The following is a 20846-nucleotide window of genomic DNA, read 5'->3' on the forward strand; positions in this document are numbered from 1 at the left end:
TTAGAGGTCCCTGACTACAAATAACTTTTGGGGAGAATGAAGATAAGCTGATTTTATAGATTCCAAGACATTGATTACATATATTTTTCAGTGGCATGGTAGAAAACTATTTTCGAGGGGACAAAGTGATAAATTATTGTAATTTCCATTTTTTTAGAGATCACTGTCTGTAAAAAATTTTTGGGGTGCATTAAACGAGACAGAGGTTATAAGTTTGAAAGTGCTGATCACGAATCTTTATTTTGTATTGACATCACTAGAAAGGTACTTTTGAGGGAGGGGAAGAGTAAAATTAGGATAAATTGTAACGGCGATAAAAACAATTTTCCGGCAACTGAAAACTAATTTATATCTTACATTTCGAGTACTCTCATTACAAGTATGACCGTCACTTTTCTGTGCTATGTCTAGAAAGTTTCTTTTTTGGAGGGGGTCAAAAAAATTTAAGATAATTAACATTGTTTTAGAGCTCTTTGTCTATGGAAAGTTTGGATAGGTTGAAACAATGCTGATCTTACAGATGTAAAGGCGCCGATTATGAATCTAACCTTATTTTTTCATTGGCGTGATTAGAGAATCACTTTTTAAGGGAGCAAAGTGATTAATTATGGTAATTTTCATTGTTCGTACAAAACCCCTGTTTACAAACCATTTGAGGAGTGTACGAATCTAAGCACGAATTATAGTTTCAAAGGCGATGATCACGATTGTAAACCTCTTTAGTAGTGTGACCAGAGAAAAAATGAAATGAAATCCTTGAGTTTTACGTCCCACGGTTATGCCGGTTAGGCTAAAGGAGACGGTGATGATGAATAATGTATGAAATGGTAGAATGAAGAAAGTGTGAGGAAACGGGAGAACACCGAGAAAACCCACGCACACGGTGTTTGTCCACCACAAAGAGCATGACCGGAGAGTTCTTCCTGGGGAGTTATAATAAAACTGAAAGCAAGCTGACCTTATAGATTCGAAAGCGCTGAATACGAATCTAATATTTAGTTTTAAGTAGCGTGACTACAAAGTCACTTCTCAGGATGACCCACTCTAATGCACGACCAACTATGATGCACTGTAGTATACCATGCTCTGCTATAAACCGCTGACCAAAGAAAAGATTGACACTTATTTTATCTATCAGATATAGTTGAGTTGAATTATAAGCCGTGAAAGGAAGTTTAACACACGCCACACAGTTTATGTATAGTGCGTTGCTGTACCATAGCTGAAAGAATTTTTGGAATCGGTTCAGTAGATTATGAAAATTCCTTATATATATATATATAATGAAACAAGATATGACTGTCTCAGAACCCTGGGGTACATTATCCAGAACAAAATATAGCGTATCATAACTGGAATTAGACATTCTTTCCGACAGGAAAAGAATTTTTGAAATAAGTTCTTATATATAATGAATCGAAAAATGACGCAGCCAGTGGACATAGGCCCATTTACTTAGGTAAAATATAACGTATCTTTACTGGCATTAAATCAGCTTTCCATTAGCGATTAATTGAAAATCCTTTGAGTAGTTACTGAAAATTTATTTTATATAATGAATGAAAAAATATGCTCTCAGCGCACAAGAGCCTATTTTTCGGGATAAACTATAATCTATCTTAATCTACGTCAAATCGTCTTCCTACTGGTGAAACTATCTTTCGGGATAAAATGTAGTTTATTATCAGCGACACTAGGTATGCCTTCCAAATACGAAAGAATTCTTCAAAATGTTTTGGTAGTTTCTAAAAAAATTCTATTAAATATATGTAAAAACAAGAGTAGTGCCCTAGCGCCCGGGAGCCATTTTTCTGGATAAATATATGGTATGCTCACTGGTAATAGATAAGTTTTCCAACAGGAAAATAATTTTTTAAATCGGTTTAGTAGTTTCTGGCAATTTTTTATATATTGTGAATCAGAGATTGACGTGCTCAGCGCCCAAGGTATGATATCACAAATACCTATGAAACAACTACTTAGCGTGGAATGAAATCACACACACGAGCCACGACAGATGAAGAGAGAGAATCATAAATCACTTGTGGCCGGGGAGGGTTTTAATTGGCTCTCTCGGTTCCCTCCTATGAAACAATTAAAAACCATTTCAAGCATCCAGCTAAAAGTACCAACAGCAGCGTTGGTTGCAACATTGCCGCTACTATGAATTCGCAGTCTGCGATATACGTATATAGCTTTCCATCGAAACGCTACACGCGGAATATACGCGAACTAAAAATTTATACGTTTTCACATATCATGTGTTTTATGGCTAGCAGTTCAACTTTTGCAAGTTAGCTTCTTTTGATAACTTGGGAGATGAAGAGCATGAGAAACAGAATTTAAAATGACGAATGTATACGTTCACTGTAGACAAACGGTGGCTACAAGTTGGAAGTATGAAGAGTAGGGAAGGAATGGAAAATGATACGACGACCGTACAAGTAGTCATAAAAGAGTGGATGCCACATTAAATATATTTTTAGATATAAATGGTTCAACAAGAACATCATATTATATATATATATATATATATATATATATATATATATAGATAGATAGATAGATAGATAGATAGATATAGATATAGATATAGATATACGGCGTGATTCAAAATGATTTGAACGATAAGGAAACGTTCTTTAAGTTATAATACTCTATCAACAATGAAATCTCTATGCAAATACTTTCAATATTATCCTCAAGTTTTGTTTGGAACGAACGTAGTAGTTTAAAATTTATCCGCTAGGTGGCGGAGTGATTAGTCCAAGATGGCTGCCTTTGGTGCAGAGAGAGCATTTGCGTTTTAAAGTTTCACGTTTGTTGGTCTGTTGTTAGTGTTCAACGCGAGTTTCGCACAAAAAATATAAAGATTCACCATCAAAGAGCTCCATACGTAAGTGGTATGACAAATTCAACAGAACGGGATGCATTTGTAAAGAAAAATCGCCCGGTAAGCCGTCCACTTCTGAGGCAGATGTCGATAGGGTTAGAACCAGTTTTCAACACAGGCCACAAATGTCAACAAGGAGAGTTAGCAAAGAGCTTCAATTGCCTCAAACAACTGTTTGGCGTGTAGTGCGTAAACATTTAAAGATGTATCCGTATCGACTGCAGTTGTTACAACACTTAACACCTAATGATCACGTGTCGCAAGACTTTTTGTGAATCGTTTCAAGAGTTGTGCAATGTTGATGATGATCTTTGGGCAAACTTTGTTTTAGTGATGAGGCTGCGTTCCGTGTGACAGGAAGAGTGAATAAACAAGAGAAGCCTCACCAAATCTGTGAAATTGTGCGTGATTCAATGAAGACGAATGTGTTTTGTGCAATTTCATCTTCAAAAGTTTATGGTCCGTGCTTCTTTGACGAAGGAACTATGACTGGATAAACATTTCTACAAATGCTTACTACATGGGTTATGTCATAGCTCGAACATGACATTGCAGACTTCATCTATCAATTGGATGGAGCTCCATGTCACTTTCATCACAATGTCAGAAATTTCCTCAACAACAGACTGCCACACCGCTGGATTGGGGGTGGGCTTAACCCCCTGTGATGTTTTTTCTGTGGGGATATATTAAAGACATTGTCCACAAACCCCCTTCTACCCCAAGATGTGAATGAACTGAAAGATCGTATTACTGCTGCAGTGTAAACTGTTGATGCTAACATGTTGAAATGAGTATGGGCGGAATTGGAATACCGAATAGATGTATGCAGGTTAACAAAGGGGGCCCATATAGAACATTTGTGATGTACTACTTTCATTTTTTTTATCACAAGAACTTCGAAAGTTTTAGCATTTAACTGTAAGGTTTGAAGCCATTTCGATGATTAATAAAAAAGTTATAAGGATATTTTCAATCATGCTGTATATATATAAAAGAATTATTAATATTCGAAACTAGAGACACTTGCTTGCAAATTATTACCGTTAATGAAAACATGAAATTATACTATGGGTTCAAGTATTGTTTCCTGTATACCAACTCATCACACTTAGGATACCAAACTAGAGCAATATCATATATAGTAGAAGTTCCTATATTATGGGTTATGAATTACAGATAAGTCCGTTATTTTGGATTAGTAATGAGTTGTATGAACTGCCTGAATATTTAGAATATTATCTTAAGATTTAAGAAAGCTTGTTGAAAAGTACATACCAACTCCTAATTTTTGGAATAGAAAATAAAAATTTTTTTTCCTGCACTATCTCTGTCTTTAAATTTTGACTTATTTGTGATTTCGCTTGCCTTGTCAATTCATTGACTTTGAGCGCTTGGCAGAAATGTATGCCCCACCTTTTGAGAAGGGTACCGGATAGTCTATGTATAATTTAAATAGGATACAATAGATAAGCTTCTACAATTTGGGTTGCTACTAAATGAACTCTGCAATCTAGGGCGTGTAGATATATCGATTTATCTTGTTCCTCCATTTTAATTATTCGTTGTTCCTTCATTTTATTTTGACAAATGTGTATTGGTTCAGAAGAAATTCTGGATGTCATAGTTACCGAGTGGATGAGCATTTCTTTACACCATTCGTTCTTAGGTATGGAACTTAACATAAACATACTAATTTTTTGTTTCCTAAAAACTACCTCAGAACAATATTCCAATTTATAGTTGTTATACATCATAGTACTCTTTTCTCATATTCAAGATGTATTCTTTGACTTTCAATAGTTCATGATGAAAGCCTTATTCATATTTCGAAACTTTTAGACCAATCTACCTTAAAAACTATTGAGAGATCAAAAATATCACTGAGCGATGTTTTTACATTGTATCATTAGAATCTAATGTGAAATTGTAAGTCCAAACAATCATATGTAATAGTATTCCACTCTAAGTCTTATGTAGTTCTCCATATATAAGGTGTTCAACAGAAGTTTTGATTGAAATATATTGATCCAATAAAAAATACATTTACAGTTCATACAAACATTTTAAATAAGGACCTAAAAGCGTTGGATATAATCAATATATGCATCGCAGCACGTCAACAATCAATGAGAACGTCAAGGCAGTGGAAAATATTATAGTAAAGTATAGTAGAGTCACTATCAAATAGGTTGCGACTATAATGATCTTGATATATATAATGTGTCACATAGCAATAATTATTAATGTTTCGGAAATGAGAACAATTGCATCAAAATTACTTCAGAAATTGCTGAACACAATTTAGTGATTGTTCGTGACTATTTTGTGGATGAATCAAGACCGTTACAACGGACCAGCCATTGTTTTCGCCGGGCATAGTTTTTTTTGACATATTCCTATTTCGAAATATTTCTAAAAATCAAGTTACTGCCTTTAGTTTACTTTAAGGGACACATACTTAATCGTTGACTGAGGTCAGAGCTATATATGAAATGATACTCCAGAAATATTTCTGAGATAGTGAAAAACCACTGAAATGTCAGTTGAGTATCGAGCTTCTATTTTACAGTTTTAAGGGCGGAAAATTGAATATGGAGGAAATTGTTTAAAAATTTGTTTTGAGGAAAGGTGAAATTAAAACTAAATTTGAGGACAAATTTAATTTTAATTTCCAGTACAGTAAGTAAAACTGTCTGAAGGATCTTCATAACCGCAAAACAAATTCAATTCAATTCAATCGATCAACACTCAATTAGACACTGAGTTTTCTATTTTCATAACGCTTTATAGAGTACTAAACATACACTAACCACTTTACCAGATTCGGTTTTTCCGTTAAGAAAAACTTCAACAATTTACAGCTAAAGGTCACAAAGTTTTATATATCGAAATTTCAAGTCCTATTAGAATAAAGATGGTTCTCTATTTCGTTACATTGTATTTAGTGGCATTAGATAAGCTACCACATATTGAGGCAAATTTTCAATCTTAAGTAACCTTGATTCCCTAGATTTTTACGGGAAGTTTTCTTATGAGAAGGGAGCTTAATTAAAACAGTTGTTTGAAGATACGTAATTGATTAAAGTGACTGTAATATCATCTATGTTATTTCTGTGAACATTGAAGTTGAATATCGCGCGGTCATAAAGTTCCTCTACTTAAACGAAATGCCATTCAAGGACATCTATGAAGAGATGAAAACTGTTTATGGTGAAAAGTATATAGTTGTTTTTAAGTACTATTCAAACATGAAATAGACAGCTTCGACCGGAGACTAAAGTGATGAGTAATCAGTGGAAAAATAGCAGCTTCCCATCCCTTAAAAAACCGTGTATAGCCTTCTGCTAACAAGGGACATCACCCAATTGTCCGGCTCCGATTTCAATGAAATTTTTCCAGCTGTTAGAGGACATATATGTATTATTTGTGATGACAGAAATTTTTGCCATGGAGCATGTTTTCTATTTTTTTTTTATATAATTTTTGAGCTGCGATGTAGTTATTAGAGATTACTGCAGAAGTCCCTTACTAACCTTTGTAAACGGAGCGTTAATGAAAGAACAGCAATGTAGATATATATAAGGCCTAGAAGGAAGTTGTATTGTAGGTATGACCTTGACGGCAGCCATCTTGAAATCCGCCATTTTGAATTAACGTATAAATTTTTAAATGGGAATAGGGTAATATGATACATCATTTCGGGCTAGAATTTAATCAGAAAGATAATGATGAAGCTAGTTTTGAGATACACCCATTTGGGGAAAAGTTACAGACATTTAATTGTTCACTTACTACGTGCCAGAGTCCCTTAACTCCGCTTCTAACCTGCGTATTAATGATAATAAGTAAATAAAAGCTTCGGTAGTACATATTATGCATAGAGGAAAGTGATATGCTAAGGCTATCCTTGCCGGCAGCCATTTTGAATTAAAGTGAATTTTGAAAAATGAAAACCATAGCACGTGAAACCTCATTTTAACAGCAAATTTTCCCGAAAAGCCAATGGTATGCTTATTTTTGTTCTATACTTGGCCAGTATGAATTTAGGACTGCCTCTAATGTGCACCAAACGTCCATTATTCGATCTTTCAAATTGGCAACACTTCTAATTTCCACCGCATGTTTTAAGATTCCAACTGGCACCTAGCAATTGTTACCATGGCTCATGTTTTCTAAATGTATTACATTTTTTTAAGAGTTGCGATTTGTCAGTTCGTGAATAGTGTTGGAATAAGCACCCAGCAATCTTTCTGAATTTTGAATACTTGCCATGTAATTATTTATTTCCTATACCTTCCCTTCAAAAACTCGTTTACTGACATGAATCATCGCATAACGAAACAACTCCAGCTTTCAGATAATACCGAAGACGTAGCTTGTATAGTAGATGAGACGAAAAATCAAATGAAAATTCAGTTCAAATAGAAAAACGAAATACGATTGTTGTGTAAATCAAGGATCTTTTGTTTTGTTTTATATTTATTTCTTTATTGTATATTTATTTGTTTATTTATTTATTTGAAAAAAGTCATTCGTTTTCTACCGATTGTTGTCGATGATTCATGTTTGTAAGATTGATAATAAGTATTGATCGGGAACTCAATTTAGTTACACCTCTTTATAAACAAGTTACCTGTTTTCATATTATGTTCATTGTACAATGTTTTGGGAACAATCATATTATGCCTCTTTGATATTTACTATCATTACTGCTGTTCTTTTAAAGTTTTATTTATTAAAAATATTTTATTGTTTGCCGTTTGCACAACATGCAGGCTACATGTCCTGATAATTTTGTTTTCGTATAACACCAATTTGTTATAATTTCATTTGTATTTCTTTACGTCACATAGGTCCATAGGTTCTTCATGTATTCTCGTTTAAAAGAAATAATTACATTGCAAGTTTTCAAAATTCAGAAAGATTGCTGGATGCTTATCCCAACACTATTCACGAACTGACAAATTGCAAGAAATGTAATAAATTTAGAAAACATGAACCATGGTAACAATTACAAAATGCCAGTTGGAATCTTAAAAGATGCGGTGAAAATTAGGAGTGTTTTCAATTTGAAAGATCGAATAATGGGTATTTGGTGCAAATTAGATGCAGTCTTAAATTCATACTGGTTAACTATAGAACAAAAATAAGCACATCATTGGCTTTTTGGCAAAATTTGCTGTTAAAATGAGGTGTCACATGCTATGTTTTTCATTTTTCAAACTTCACTTTAATTCAAAATGGCGGATTTCAAGATGGCTGCCGGCAAGGATAGCCTTACCGTATCACTTTCCTCTATGCATCATATGCATTACCAAAGCTTTTATCCACTTATTATCATTAATACGCAGGTTAGAAGCGGAGTTATGGGACTTTCGCACGGAGTAAGTGAACAATTAAATGCCTGTGACTTTCCGCAAATGGGTGTATCTCAAAACTAGCTTCACCATTGTATTTCTAATTAAATTCTAGCCCGAAATTATGTAACATATTACCCTATTCCCATTTAAAAAAATTATACGTTAATTCAAAATGGCGGATTTCAAGATGGCTGCCGTCAAGGTCATACATACCATACAACTTCCTTCTAGGCCTTATATGTATATACATGGTTGTTCTTCCATTAACGCTCCGTTTACAAAGGTTAGTAAGGGACTTCTGCAGTAATCTCTAATGCAACTACATCACAACTGTTAAAAATTATATAAAAAAAATAGAAAACATGCACCATGACAAAAATTTCTGTCATCACAAATAATACATATATGTCCTCTAACAGCTGGAAAAATTTCATTGAAATCGGAGCCGGACAATTTGGTGATGTCCATTGTAAGAAGGGAATGTTTTCAATTTTCTCGGATTGCAAGGGAGTTATTCTTACGGATTAACCAACATTTGGGCTTAAAGTGGCTGGAACATATTACAGAGGTCTGCTGGAAAAACTGCGCGCTGTCCGAAAGAAAAAGCGCCGTGACATCCTCACCAAATGTGTTCGCCTCTTAGTTGACAATGCACCCACCCACAATTCTAAGGAAATAATGAATCTTTTCTAACGCGTAGGGTATCAATTACTTCACAATACCCCATATATGAATGGCATAGCGCCGTCAGATTTCTTCTTACTTCCCAAAAAGAAACAGTATTCGAAATACGGCGTTTCTCTTCAGATCTGTAGGTCATTGCTGCAGTTAAGCAGTGGTTTTCCAGCCAATGTGACACTTTCTACAAAGAGGGATTTTGGAAGCTGAGAGTCCGGTTGCAGATATGTGTTACTTTGCTTGACTATATAGAGATAGACTAACCATATGTCTGCATTTAGCCCTTTTCTCTCAAACCATTCATAATGAGGACAAAAACTTGTTGACCGCCTTGTGTCGTCTAGCGGTGTTGAATTATATATGTAGAAACATTATTTGTAGCAAACTAATTAAATCATAATTATTTCGATAAAGTGCAGAGTAAAGCACACCTTGGCATCATTTACTGCTACGACTGTCAGTAATTTCAAGTTTTGAAAATATACTTGATAATGTTTTCTACAATCAGGTTATATGAAATCACATTCAAGAACAGAAAATGCTGCATAACGTAATATCCCGCATTGTTGTGTTTACAACAATAGACATATGCTTCTCTGTTCCTCTCTGCTTGCGTGGAGCATTGGGAACACTAAATCCTAGCTTGCTTCGGAGCTCTGTGGATATCCTTCCCCAGGCTGCTCGAGCCTTTTTTCACCCTTCTGTTACGCAATAAGGAGGATTTACACCATAGTGATATTTGTAATTAAAGCCCGTAACGGGAAAAACGATTCTTGAATGTAATTTGCCCTACCTATGTTCTACGTATTTATGCACAAGCAGAAGTTTACACTATAAAATTATATCTGAAAAGTCTAGGTGATTTACTATTGAACAACCAATATTTTGTAATATATGGTATAATATTGTGCATTAATGCAGAAACGAGAAAAACTACTGTCTCTCTCAGTATTTTCCTATCACCCTGTTGTTTATTAACTATCAGTCAAGTATTCTATGAACCACAATTAAACATATATTTTGCCTTACCTGCGAGTTGGCTTTCTATTCTCATTTCTTCCTCATCAACACCAAATCTCACGCCAATATCTGAAGGAGTGTCAGAAACAGATTCGCCTTCAGTAGTACTTTTGCAGCAACCAAATTCCACCACAAATAGAATTGTCATAAAGAAAAGCATATGTAAAATAAAAGAAATTATTTCCACTTGGATCTCGGCAAGGCAAGACTTATTTACTGGTTTCCAGCAATTGGGTTCACATAAGTTATCTAGAAATGAAGATAAGCTTAAAACAAAAGAAAAGCGTGACTAAATTATATTTAAATAAGTATATATAGATCATTTTGTACTTACGTTGCTAATTGAGCGGATCGGATGAAAACAATGACAAGTGTCATTTTCTAATTTTTGAATAAAAGAAAAAATGTAATGCAATGCCTTGCTTAATGGTACTATCCAATCTTATACTGTATATATTATGTTCTGTGGTTGATTAAAACTCACTCCACCTAATAACTAAATTTCGCTGGAAGTGATGCTTACAATTTTCTTTCTCCAAGTACGTCTATTATAGATTTCCTCGTATCTTTAAGCCTACGACCCTTTTCATAGTACTTTGAATATAAGTAATTATTTGTAATATGTTCAATTCCTTTAAGGAGAACTACAGTTTTCACGTACAGGTATTTTTATGCAATCAACGTATTCCTTAAGGAACAGTGATACTTTTATACAATACGTGATGTTCGTCGAGGTATATATACAGAAATGACTTTCACTCTTTGTATTTGATACTTGTTATACTTATCATATTTTGGCTCACATTTTAAAAATACTAATTACAGTCATATCCGTGTTCTACCTTTTTTACATGTGTAATAATATTCAGCACTTAGGACGCATTCACGCACAAAACTGAGATTATGTATAGAAGTATGATAATCAACACAGTCAGTACGTTTGAAACGTAAGTTTAAAGAAACTAGATAAAACAAGGATGAAATAAATACAGATGAAGGGCTCGAAAAAAACGGCTTTTTTGAAAAAAAACTCGGTTTTTCTGCTCCCCTTTTTTGCTTGGGAAATTTTGGGCTTTTTTTAAAATTTTGCTTTAAATTGATAAAGCAAACTTTGTTTCGCTTTTCTACAGCACAAGAACTTATTTGATTAGTGGCTGATGTAGATAATAATATAGAATCTCTATAATAAACCATGAATTTCGAAAATTTTTTTTAAAATTCTTAACATATTTACATTATGAATTCCAAAGGATTAACCAATATATACATACTATTTTTTTAACTTCTTATACACAAAATAAGTACTTTTTTATAAAAAAAGATACACAAATAACTAGCAAAATGTATGTAGTATTTTTACTTCAAAATATCACACACCTCAAAGCTGCACATCAAGAGCTTGGTTTCGGGTGGTTCTGTACATTCTTGAAATTTTTAAGTTTTAACTTTCATATACATTATATGAATATTCGAACAAAATTTTCATTCATTGATCACATACGTAATGATGTTACCACCTATCAGGTGCTTGGAATCTGCAAAATCGGTAAAATTTCGAATTCTATAATGCATTGACTGTTCCATAAGCTTGTTCAGAATCGGGAAAGCACCAAATTTTCTGTTAATGTATCATATGCGTAAGAGACTATTCATCTGATCGTGCGGTTTTGTAGACTTATAACCACCATCACGGTTTACCCAGCCCTGAAGGTTTCTGGATTTTTTACGACAGGAATTCAACATGTCAATACGAAACTTTCTTTAATAAAAAGAGAAAAACTATGAAATACATTTAAGAAGAGTGGAAAGAATCAATCACTGTTCCAATTCACAAGAAAAGCGACAAAACTAAATGCAATAATTATCGAGGCATTTCTCTTAACATTCTACTAACAAGACTGATTCCATACGCAAATGAAATTATTGGAGATTATCAGTGTGGATTTAGGAAAATCGTTCAACTATCGACCAGATATTTACTATTCGTTAAATACTCGAAAAGAAATGGGAATATATTACCCAGTACATCAGCTGTTTATTGGTTTTAAAAAGGCTTACGATTCGCATAGGGGGAAACATTGTACGACATTCTTGCACAATTCGGAATACCGAAAAAGCTAGTTAGATTATTTAAAATGTGTTTAAATGAATCCCGAAGTAAAGTCTGAGCAGAAAAATTCTTGTCCATGAGCTTCCACGTCGAGAATGGCCTGAAACGAGGAGATGCGTTATTTCCATTATTGTTCAGCTTTTTTCTGGAGTACGCTATAAGGAAAATTAGAGATAGCAACCAGGCCACTGCGTATACTGATGATGTAAATTTAATAGGGGATGATAGAAGAACAATAGAAAGAAATGCAGAGTCTTTATTAAACGCTTGCAGCTCTTAACTGCAGAGAAAACTGCAGAGAAGTAACTGCAGAGAAAATTAAATACATGGAAGTTCACCGGGATCGTAATATGGCAAATTATGGAAGCGTTAAAATATCAAATAATACTTTCGACAAAGTGGATACTTTCAAATATCTGGGATCAATATCACCAGACCAAAATCATGTCCACAAATAAATTAAATGTCGACTGAAATAAGGAAATTCGTGTTATTATTCAGTTCAAAGTATTTTGTCGTCGCGAATTCTGTCGAGGAATTTAAAGCTTAAAATATATAAAACGATAATCATGCCTGTTGTGTTTTATGGTTTTGAAACATGGTCGCTTGATGGAAGAACGCAGACTGAAAGTATTTAAAAAAATCCTGAGACGAATATTCGGACACAAGAGGAACGGGAATGGGGGAAACTTCATAACGAAGAACTGCGTAAGTTATACACTTTACTAAACATCGTTACGGTCATCAAGTCTAGGAGGCTTAGGTGGGGAGGTTATGCAGCCAGAATGGAAGAAGGTAGGAACGCTTTCAAAGTTTTAACTGGATCCAATCGGAACACGTCCATTAAGAAAACCTAGGGGCTGATGGAAGGACAATATTAAGATGGATCTCGCAGAAATAGGAATGCAAAGTAAAAACTGGATCCAGTTGGCTAAGGATCGAAGTCAGTGGAGAGCTTTTGTGAACGCGGAATTGAACCTTCCCATTCTATAAGCCATAGAAAGAGAGAGAGAGAGAGAGAATATATTTAAGTTAAGCAAAACTGCACAACAACCATGAGTGAGTGGTTAGATTTTGCGTTTCTATCGGGAAGTCCGGGATTCAACCCCGCATTCGACCATTTTGACAACAGTTTTACTGAATTGTATCTGTGAATGTAGAGATAACGTGTACTGTGAGTTCTGGCCGACTTCCTTTCTTATCGTTTTTAAATCGTTGTTATTACTAATTACCAGCAATGACGGATTTGCGAAGGGGGTTAGGGTGGGGATGTTTTAAGGGTGAAGCTTGTACCCTGAAATTACAGAATTTCTAAAACAAACGAAATATTTGCTATGCCTTTACTCATAAACTTCAAGCTCTTCTCAAATAAAAATTAGATATTTTAAGAAAAGTTAAACATTAATAAGAAAAACCCCTCCCAAATACTTTTCTAAATCCGTCACTGATTATCAGTATAAAATGGTCCTCAAGGTTGTATCTGGAAGGTTATTGCTGAACATACAAACAAAACGAAATATTAGTTATGCTTGTACTCATAATCTCCCAAATAAATATTAGGAAATTTTAGAAAAACCAAACATTAAGCAGAGAAGCACCTCTCAAAATACCTTTCTGGATCCGCATCTGATTATTTGTATAAAATGGTATTCAAGTTTGTATCCGGAAGATTATTGCTAAATCATTGCACAGCTACAGTATACTTTCGATAAAAAATTTCGATAACTCAGAAGTTAAAATAAAGTTAAATATCTTCTACAGTTGCCCTCAAATACTACATACAAACATGTGTTCCGTCCATCATGATGGTGAATTCCAGAACGAAATGCAGCATTTAGGTCATGAAATGTTATTTAACTTTAGAGTATACTATAAGAAAGCTATTTAAATAGAAAAATCATGACATTGAAAAAAAGCCAACATTTCCTAAATCCTCGTTCCCCCGCCCCAAAAAACCCTGTTTTTTATGTGCAAAAAAACCATCGATTCAAAAAAGCCAGCCTTTTTGCATCTCTAGAAATAAAATGCATTTATTTAATGACAATAGGTTCAGTGTCACAGCTTTTGCAATCATCCCAGGTAAAATATTACGAGGTATAGGTATTCTGATTACCTTGTGCAGATTAACGTGGGATACTAATATGCTTGTAGATACAGTGAATGTTAGTTTTGTATGTTATTTTCTTCTACTTTCTTCATACCACCATTTCACTCATCTCTCATAATCACCGTCTCCTTTAACCTAACCGGCCTAATCGTGGGACATAAAACTTAAAGATTTGATTTCATTTCATGGCAAGAAGAAAACAATTTAATGTGTGTGTGAGTGGAAAGATTAATCTCATAAACTATAAGAGCTGATGGAAATCCATATATATATAATATAAAGAGGCATGTGTCTGGCAAACTACAACCTGAAGAGAACAACGTTGCAACCGAAGTACATTAAGTTTGTATGCAGTATTACTGCGAAAATGTTTGTTATTTCACTCACAATGCTACTAACGTTAGCTGCTTATCGTCCATATTCTGTCCCAAAACAAAAAATATTTCGTGGAATAATATCTCACAACGTCCTTCAAAGCTGATCTACGCACACATTGCAAAAACAAATGTGACGAGTCTCGGGAATAAACGACAGCCTTAGGTGAAATTCCCAATTTCCCACCTCTGTATGATGACAAAGTTCCAATCAAAGCGGCAAAAAATGACTTATTAGAAGTATACAATCACATCCCTAAAGATTTTGTGGAATTTTATGAAGAATTACAGAACAATGTTAAACCATCCCTCAAGCGTTTTTTTCTTTTTCTAACCCCTTTATTGTTAACGATGTCCAACAGTTCATTGCATTTTTTTTTTTACTAAGGTTCATGTATTCATAAATTGACCCTATTTTCAAACCGACATGCGTTACTATTCCAGCCCCTTTGCGGTCAGTGTTTAATATAGCTGTTGCCAAAACAACCTTGCAAGCGACGACGATTGCAATGTTGTATTTGGAATAAATACATTTAAAAGCTCAGTACCTCCGTTAAATGGTACCGTAATAGAAGTTCCAATTCTATGTAATATCATTTGATAAAAAGACAAGTGTGAAGCTGAAAAAGTAAATTTAAAGCTTATATATTAATAAACATGTGTTATTTTCCGATTTCTGCTAAGTTGGATTATTGCATTTGCAACGTTGTTCGACGGAGCGATTTAATTAAACGCAAGTTAATAGCAATAATATCGTTTCTACATGGATGACCCTGAGATAGGAATACAAAGTAGAAACTGAATCCAATTGGCTAAGGATAGAAGTCAGTGGAGTGCTTTTGTGAACGCGGCATTGAACCTCAGGGTTCCATAGGCCATACAGTTAGTTAGTTAGTTAATATTGTTTCTATCCAACATAACGTTTAATTTGTGAAGTTTGGATACTACGGTGTCAATACTAAGTTTAAAACACAACACCCATGGTTATCAGTAAAAATATCTGGCAAAACGAGACTTTTGGTGGCATCTAATAATTAGTACACAATCGACTACCACTACCAAGGACACTTTGAATGGTGTAACACGAAATGAGGAACAAGACTATGGTTAATCGATTTGTGTTAGTGAACGCGAAAATACATAGGCGGGAAAAACCATCAATCGGAACAGTTTCGTACTTATGAGGAGGAGTAGGGCACTGCCAACACAACACGTTGTAGATAATGAAACGAAATATGGAGCGAGTTCGATGAAAATATGCGTAGAAGCACAACATGCAGTACAATGTGATATCCGACAATACTCTGGCAAGTGAGGGCTGAAACGTAGCAAATAACGACAGAAATGGGGGTGGATAAGCGCAACTAAAAGTGGCCATATAATTGAGGAAAACGGAGAAGCAAGACGTCAGGGAAATAGCACAGTAATAATACATGGTAAGGTAATCAAATACAAATAATAGACAGCCAGTAGGCGATACCGTGAATCAGAAATGGAAGTAAGATAGCCATGGAAGGGATTATCCGTTGTATTCGGATTTCCTCCCCTCGTAACATCCAATGTGTATAGAGTGTTGTATACATTTAGGCATTCATTTTCATATGTTTATCATGATGAGGATGGAAGGAAAATACCCTGAACCTGAACCTGAAGACAACAATATACGTCCCTGTGTGAATGCACTGCAAATCTAATACACCAATATACATTGAAAGATCAGTTAAGAAAGGTGGGACCCCCTTGCCTTTCTACTCTCCACCCATGTACTCGACCATGTGCATGATATATTACTATGCTATGCCCCTCAAGTTCGGCTCGTATGTGTTCATACCTTCTATAGAATGTTTTTCCTACGCTATACCCTCCCTTCTCTGTCGTTACGTGATACGCCTCTGCCCTCACTTATTCGAGTATTGCCGAATGTCATGTCACATTGTAGTATATGTTTAACTGCGCTTCTATGCATATTTTTATCGAACTGGTGCCATACTTAATCACATTATTGACAACGTGTTATGCTGGCAGTGGCTCTATTCTTCCCCCCATAAATACGGAAGGGTTGTGATCGAGGGTTTTTCTCGCCTATCGATTTTCGTGTTCACTAACACAAATGGATTGACCATAATCTTGTTCCACATTTCGTGTGTCACCAGAAAAAGTTCCCTAGTAAGACTGGTCAAGTAGTGTTCAATCTCCGATAGAATAATAAGTTTTTCTGGCATGTAAGAAAACATTGTTGAATTAACCTCCGTGAACAAACTATTGAACAGTTGAGTTAATAAGAAAATGTAACACTAAATATGCATTATAGCATATATAGCAGTTAAGGAAAGATGACAAGCGTCGAACGCTGCAATGAGGAAGTCAAAGCATTTGGGCATATGATATGAACTTTCCAAGTTGTTTTACAAACCAAACTGAGAAGTCGAAGTGAAAACAACTACAAATAACACCGTTTTCCGAAATAACCGTTCGCGTAGCAAAGGATTATTTCGATCTTTATTATTTTTAATATTTTCGTTATTTCGAAGTAAAAATGTATAAGACCGGAATGTTTGTGTCTGTTCTTTTATTATTGTTCTACCTATATATTTTTATTTAATCTATGTATGTATATTGTTATTTGATATTACATGATTGTTGAGTTCGATACATTACGAATACTAGAAGAAAGACCTCTATGACCTATGGAACACAGAGGTTCAATGCCGCGGTGACAAAAGCTCTCCACTCACTTCTGTCCATAGAAAACATGATCCAATTTCTACTTTGTATTCCTATTTCTGCGAGAGCCATCTTAATATTGTCCTCCCTTCTGCGCATAGTTTTCCCTAATGATCGTTTGTCGGTTCGTCTTTCAGTTAAGACTTTGAAGCCGTTCCTACTTTCTTCTATTCTGGCTATATGACCTGCCCACCTAAACCTCCTAGACTTGATGACCCTAACAAGGTTTGGTAAACCGTATAAATTATGTAGTTCCTCGTTATGAAGTTTCCACCTTTCCCCATTCACGTTTCTCTTAGGTCCGAATATTCGTCTCAGGACCTTGTTCTCAAACATTTTCACTCTATGTTCTTACTTCCGAGTAAGTAACCGTGTTTCGCAACCATAGAATTATCGTTTCATATATTTTAAGCTTCAAATTCCTCGACAGAATTCGCGACGATAAAAGATTTTAAACTGAATAATAATAACAATTGCCTGCTTTTCGTCTACAGTTAATTTCTTCGTGGATATGATTTTTGTCTGTTAACATTGATCCTAGATATTTGAAAGTTTCCACTTTATCAAAAGTATAATTTACCATATTACGATCCCGAGGAACTTCATTGTACTTAGTTTTCATTGCATTTACTTCTAAATCCATGTCCCTGCATGCATTTAATAAAACCTCTGACATTCTTTATACTGTCTCCTATCATCTATCATACCCTATTAAATTTACATCATCAGCATACGCCATAACCTGGTGAACACCATTCATCTCTAGGCCCTGGTTGCTATCTTTGATTTTCCTAATAGCGTATTCCAGAACAAAGTTCAATAATAATGGTGACAACGCATCTCCTTGTTTCAGGCCGTTCTCGACGTGAAAGCTCCTGAACAAAAGTTTTCCTACCCGGGGTTTACTTTAAAATTCATTTAAAAATTTCTTAATTAATCTAATTAGCTTTCTCAGTATTCAAAATTATGTAAAACTATAAATGTTTTTCTCGTAAGCTAGCCTTTCTAAAATCAATAAATAGTTGATGTACCGGGGTATTGTATTTACGCTTCTAATCGAGTATTTGTCCAATGGTGAATATTTGGTAGATAGTTGGTCGATTTCGTGTTAATCCGCACTGACATTCCGAACACTCGATTTAATTGTCATACTGATTTGACGACCTGTCTCAATTGGAATGTTTTTAACACTCCATAGCATAGCATTTATGACAATTGTTTTATCAACAGTTTTGAACTTAATACTTTCAGGCCTTCATCTAATGAAGAAGCTATGCGTTTGAAACTCGCGACGTGAGCCGCTGGACGTGCATGACATTCTTCCTTAATTCTCGACGTGCGCCAACGGTGGTACATGATATTTTACTCGTGCCTACAACTTGCGTTTGGGTTTTCAAGAAGAAAAGTAGAACAGTGTTACGTATTTTCTGTTATTATATACATCGAGGGCAATCTATGGAGCAGACCTGTAGATCTTCTATGGGCAATAAACCTTATATTTTTTGTACATGAAGTAGTATTAATATGAAATCTTTTATAATATAAAATACTTGTAAAAATGTACAGATAATTGTAATTGAAACTTTATGGGAGAAAACTGTGGACACATACTTCTTCCAAATCAATAAAAACACTAATACTTAAACGCTATTCTGTTACTTTGTATTTCGGAGCTCATTGAATTTATTATGGTCTGTGTAGGTATTTTTGTAGAAAAGCTTATGCCTTACTGTTCAGTGATATTCAGTTATGTTTATTACAGTTATCTTCCTCAAAACGTAAAAAAAAAAACGTTTTTAACATGAAACTTCAGTGGAACGCTTTGCTTTAAAATTTTGGTAGTTGCAGAGGTGTGTCCTGGAGGTCCACATACTCTCCCGAAGTCCAGACTTATCTGTAAGTTTTGCCTAATTTTAGGACAACTTTAAACAATTTAATGACATTATTATTATTATTATTATTATTATTATTATTATTATTATTATTATTATTATTATTATTATTATTATTATTATTATTATTATACTGAAAATTTAAGACCTCACTATTACATCCTATTGCAATATAAATAAAAGTACTGAAGTTGATAAGAAAAGAAAAAGAAAGGATAAGAGATAGTGATAGAGAAAGCGATTAGCGTCCAAAAATAAACAAGAAGGGAGAAAGAAGGTGTCAGCTCCTGGACATGATTAATATGAAACTTCGGATGCCTAAACAGAAATTAAGTCGGATTTGTCTTCACCACGATACATAGTAACACGCTTTCTTTGGCTAAAAGACTTTGGATTATGTATGCGTTATATTGATATTTTAACAAAATATACATACCAATATAAAGAAGAATAGTTCCTAATTACAAATTTTGGTTGAATGGATATATAGAACGTGTTGAAAATGGCGAGGTGGCCGCGGTGGCTCAGTGGTAGAGCGTTCACCTCTGGTGCTTGGGGTCCCGGGTTCGATCCCAGCCCCCGCCAAGTGAACTTTGTGGTGGACAAACACCGTGTGCGTGGGTTTTCTCGGGGTTCTCCCGTTTCCTCCCACTTTCTTCATTCCACCATTTCATTCATTACTCATCATCACCGTCTCCTTTAGCCTAACCGGCATAAGCGTGGGGCGTAAAACTCAAAGATTTCATTTCATTTTGAAAATGGCGAACGAAAATATTATTTCTAGCAGTAGAAGTAAGAGTGAAAGACGTTCGGAATAATTGCTTGGAAAAAAATATTGTTTCAGTCATATTTATGAATCATACTAGGCCCTAGGCATGACTCGCACGGGCCGTATTCATGAATTGATTGCTAAACACGTTACGTTTTCCACCACAGTACGAATCAAGGTTGAAAAGAGACATGTGACATCATTTTGCTGGCATTTCCCCAGTGAAGAAAGCAGTTTCCACTATAACTTGTAAGACCGAAAGAAATTGAGTATGTTTCATTTTATTACACATCAAAAGTGTGCATATTCTAGTTTATAAAAATAACTTACCGCAGCGACAATCGACCTCGGAACCCTGGAATTACGAAACGAATGCTTACGCCAATACGCTAAGACTTCTCTGTTAAGGGTGAGTCAAAAATCACTCATTTATGGAGCAAATTGCACACATTTACGATAACGACGAATCACTGATTTCTGTCATGATAAAATACTATATTCGAGAGACTTCAAGTTTAAATTTAAAAAAAATATATACATATAGTGCCTCAGACCACTTTTTTCTGATTCACCGAAAGTATCTCCGTATCTTGTCTTTATTATATTTAGTAATACTCGTTTTAAGCTATTTCCAGTAACTTTGAACAACAGGGACACGAACACAGATACATCAAGGACAATAAAATTTCAAAGAAAGAAACACCGGTAATTGAACACAGGACCGCGAGCACTGAACTATCTGAAGCAGTGATGGCATGGATCAATGAAAATTTGACCCACCACGACCCTCCACCAACCATGACCCACTCGGACTTACAACCCACCATTACCCAGTCGGACCCGCCACCCACTAAGACCCACTCGAACCCAATACCCACAATGACCCACTCTGACCCACTACCCACCGACTCACTCC

General features: G+C 35.0%; 1 protein-coding gene across 4 annotated transcripts in view; it reads right to left on the reverse strand.

Annotated features, from left to right (window-relative positions):
* Positions 1–20846, reverse strand: part of LOC145692671 (phospholipid-transporting ATPase ABCA3-like) — a 354108-nt gene that overhangs the window by 46255 nt on the left and 287007 nt on the right. For all 4 annotated transcript variants that reach the window (XM_081768050.1, XM_081768051.1, XM_081768048.1 and 1 more), the window contains one exon: positions 9964–10203. In XM_081768050.1, coding sequence (XP_081624176.1) covers positions 9964–10203 — 240 coding nt within the window. The remainder of the gene's footprint in view (positions 1–9963; positions 10204–20846) is intronic.

Source organism: Thermobia domestica, chromosome 8 (genome assembly GCF_964235325.1).
Source record: "Thermobia domestica chromosome 8, izTheDome1.hap1.1, whole genome shotgun sequence".
Lineage (NCBI taxonomy): Eukaryota > Metazoa > Arthropoda > Insecta > Zygentoma > Lepismatidae > Thermobia > Thermobia domestica.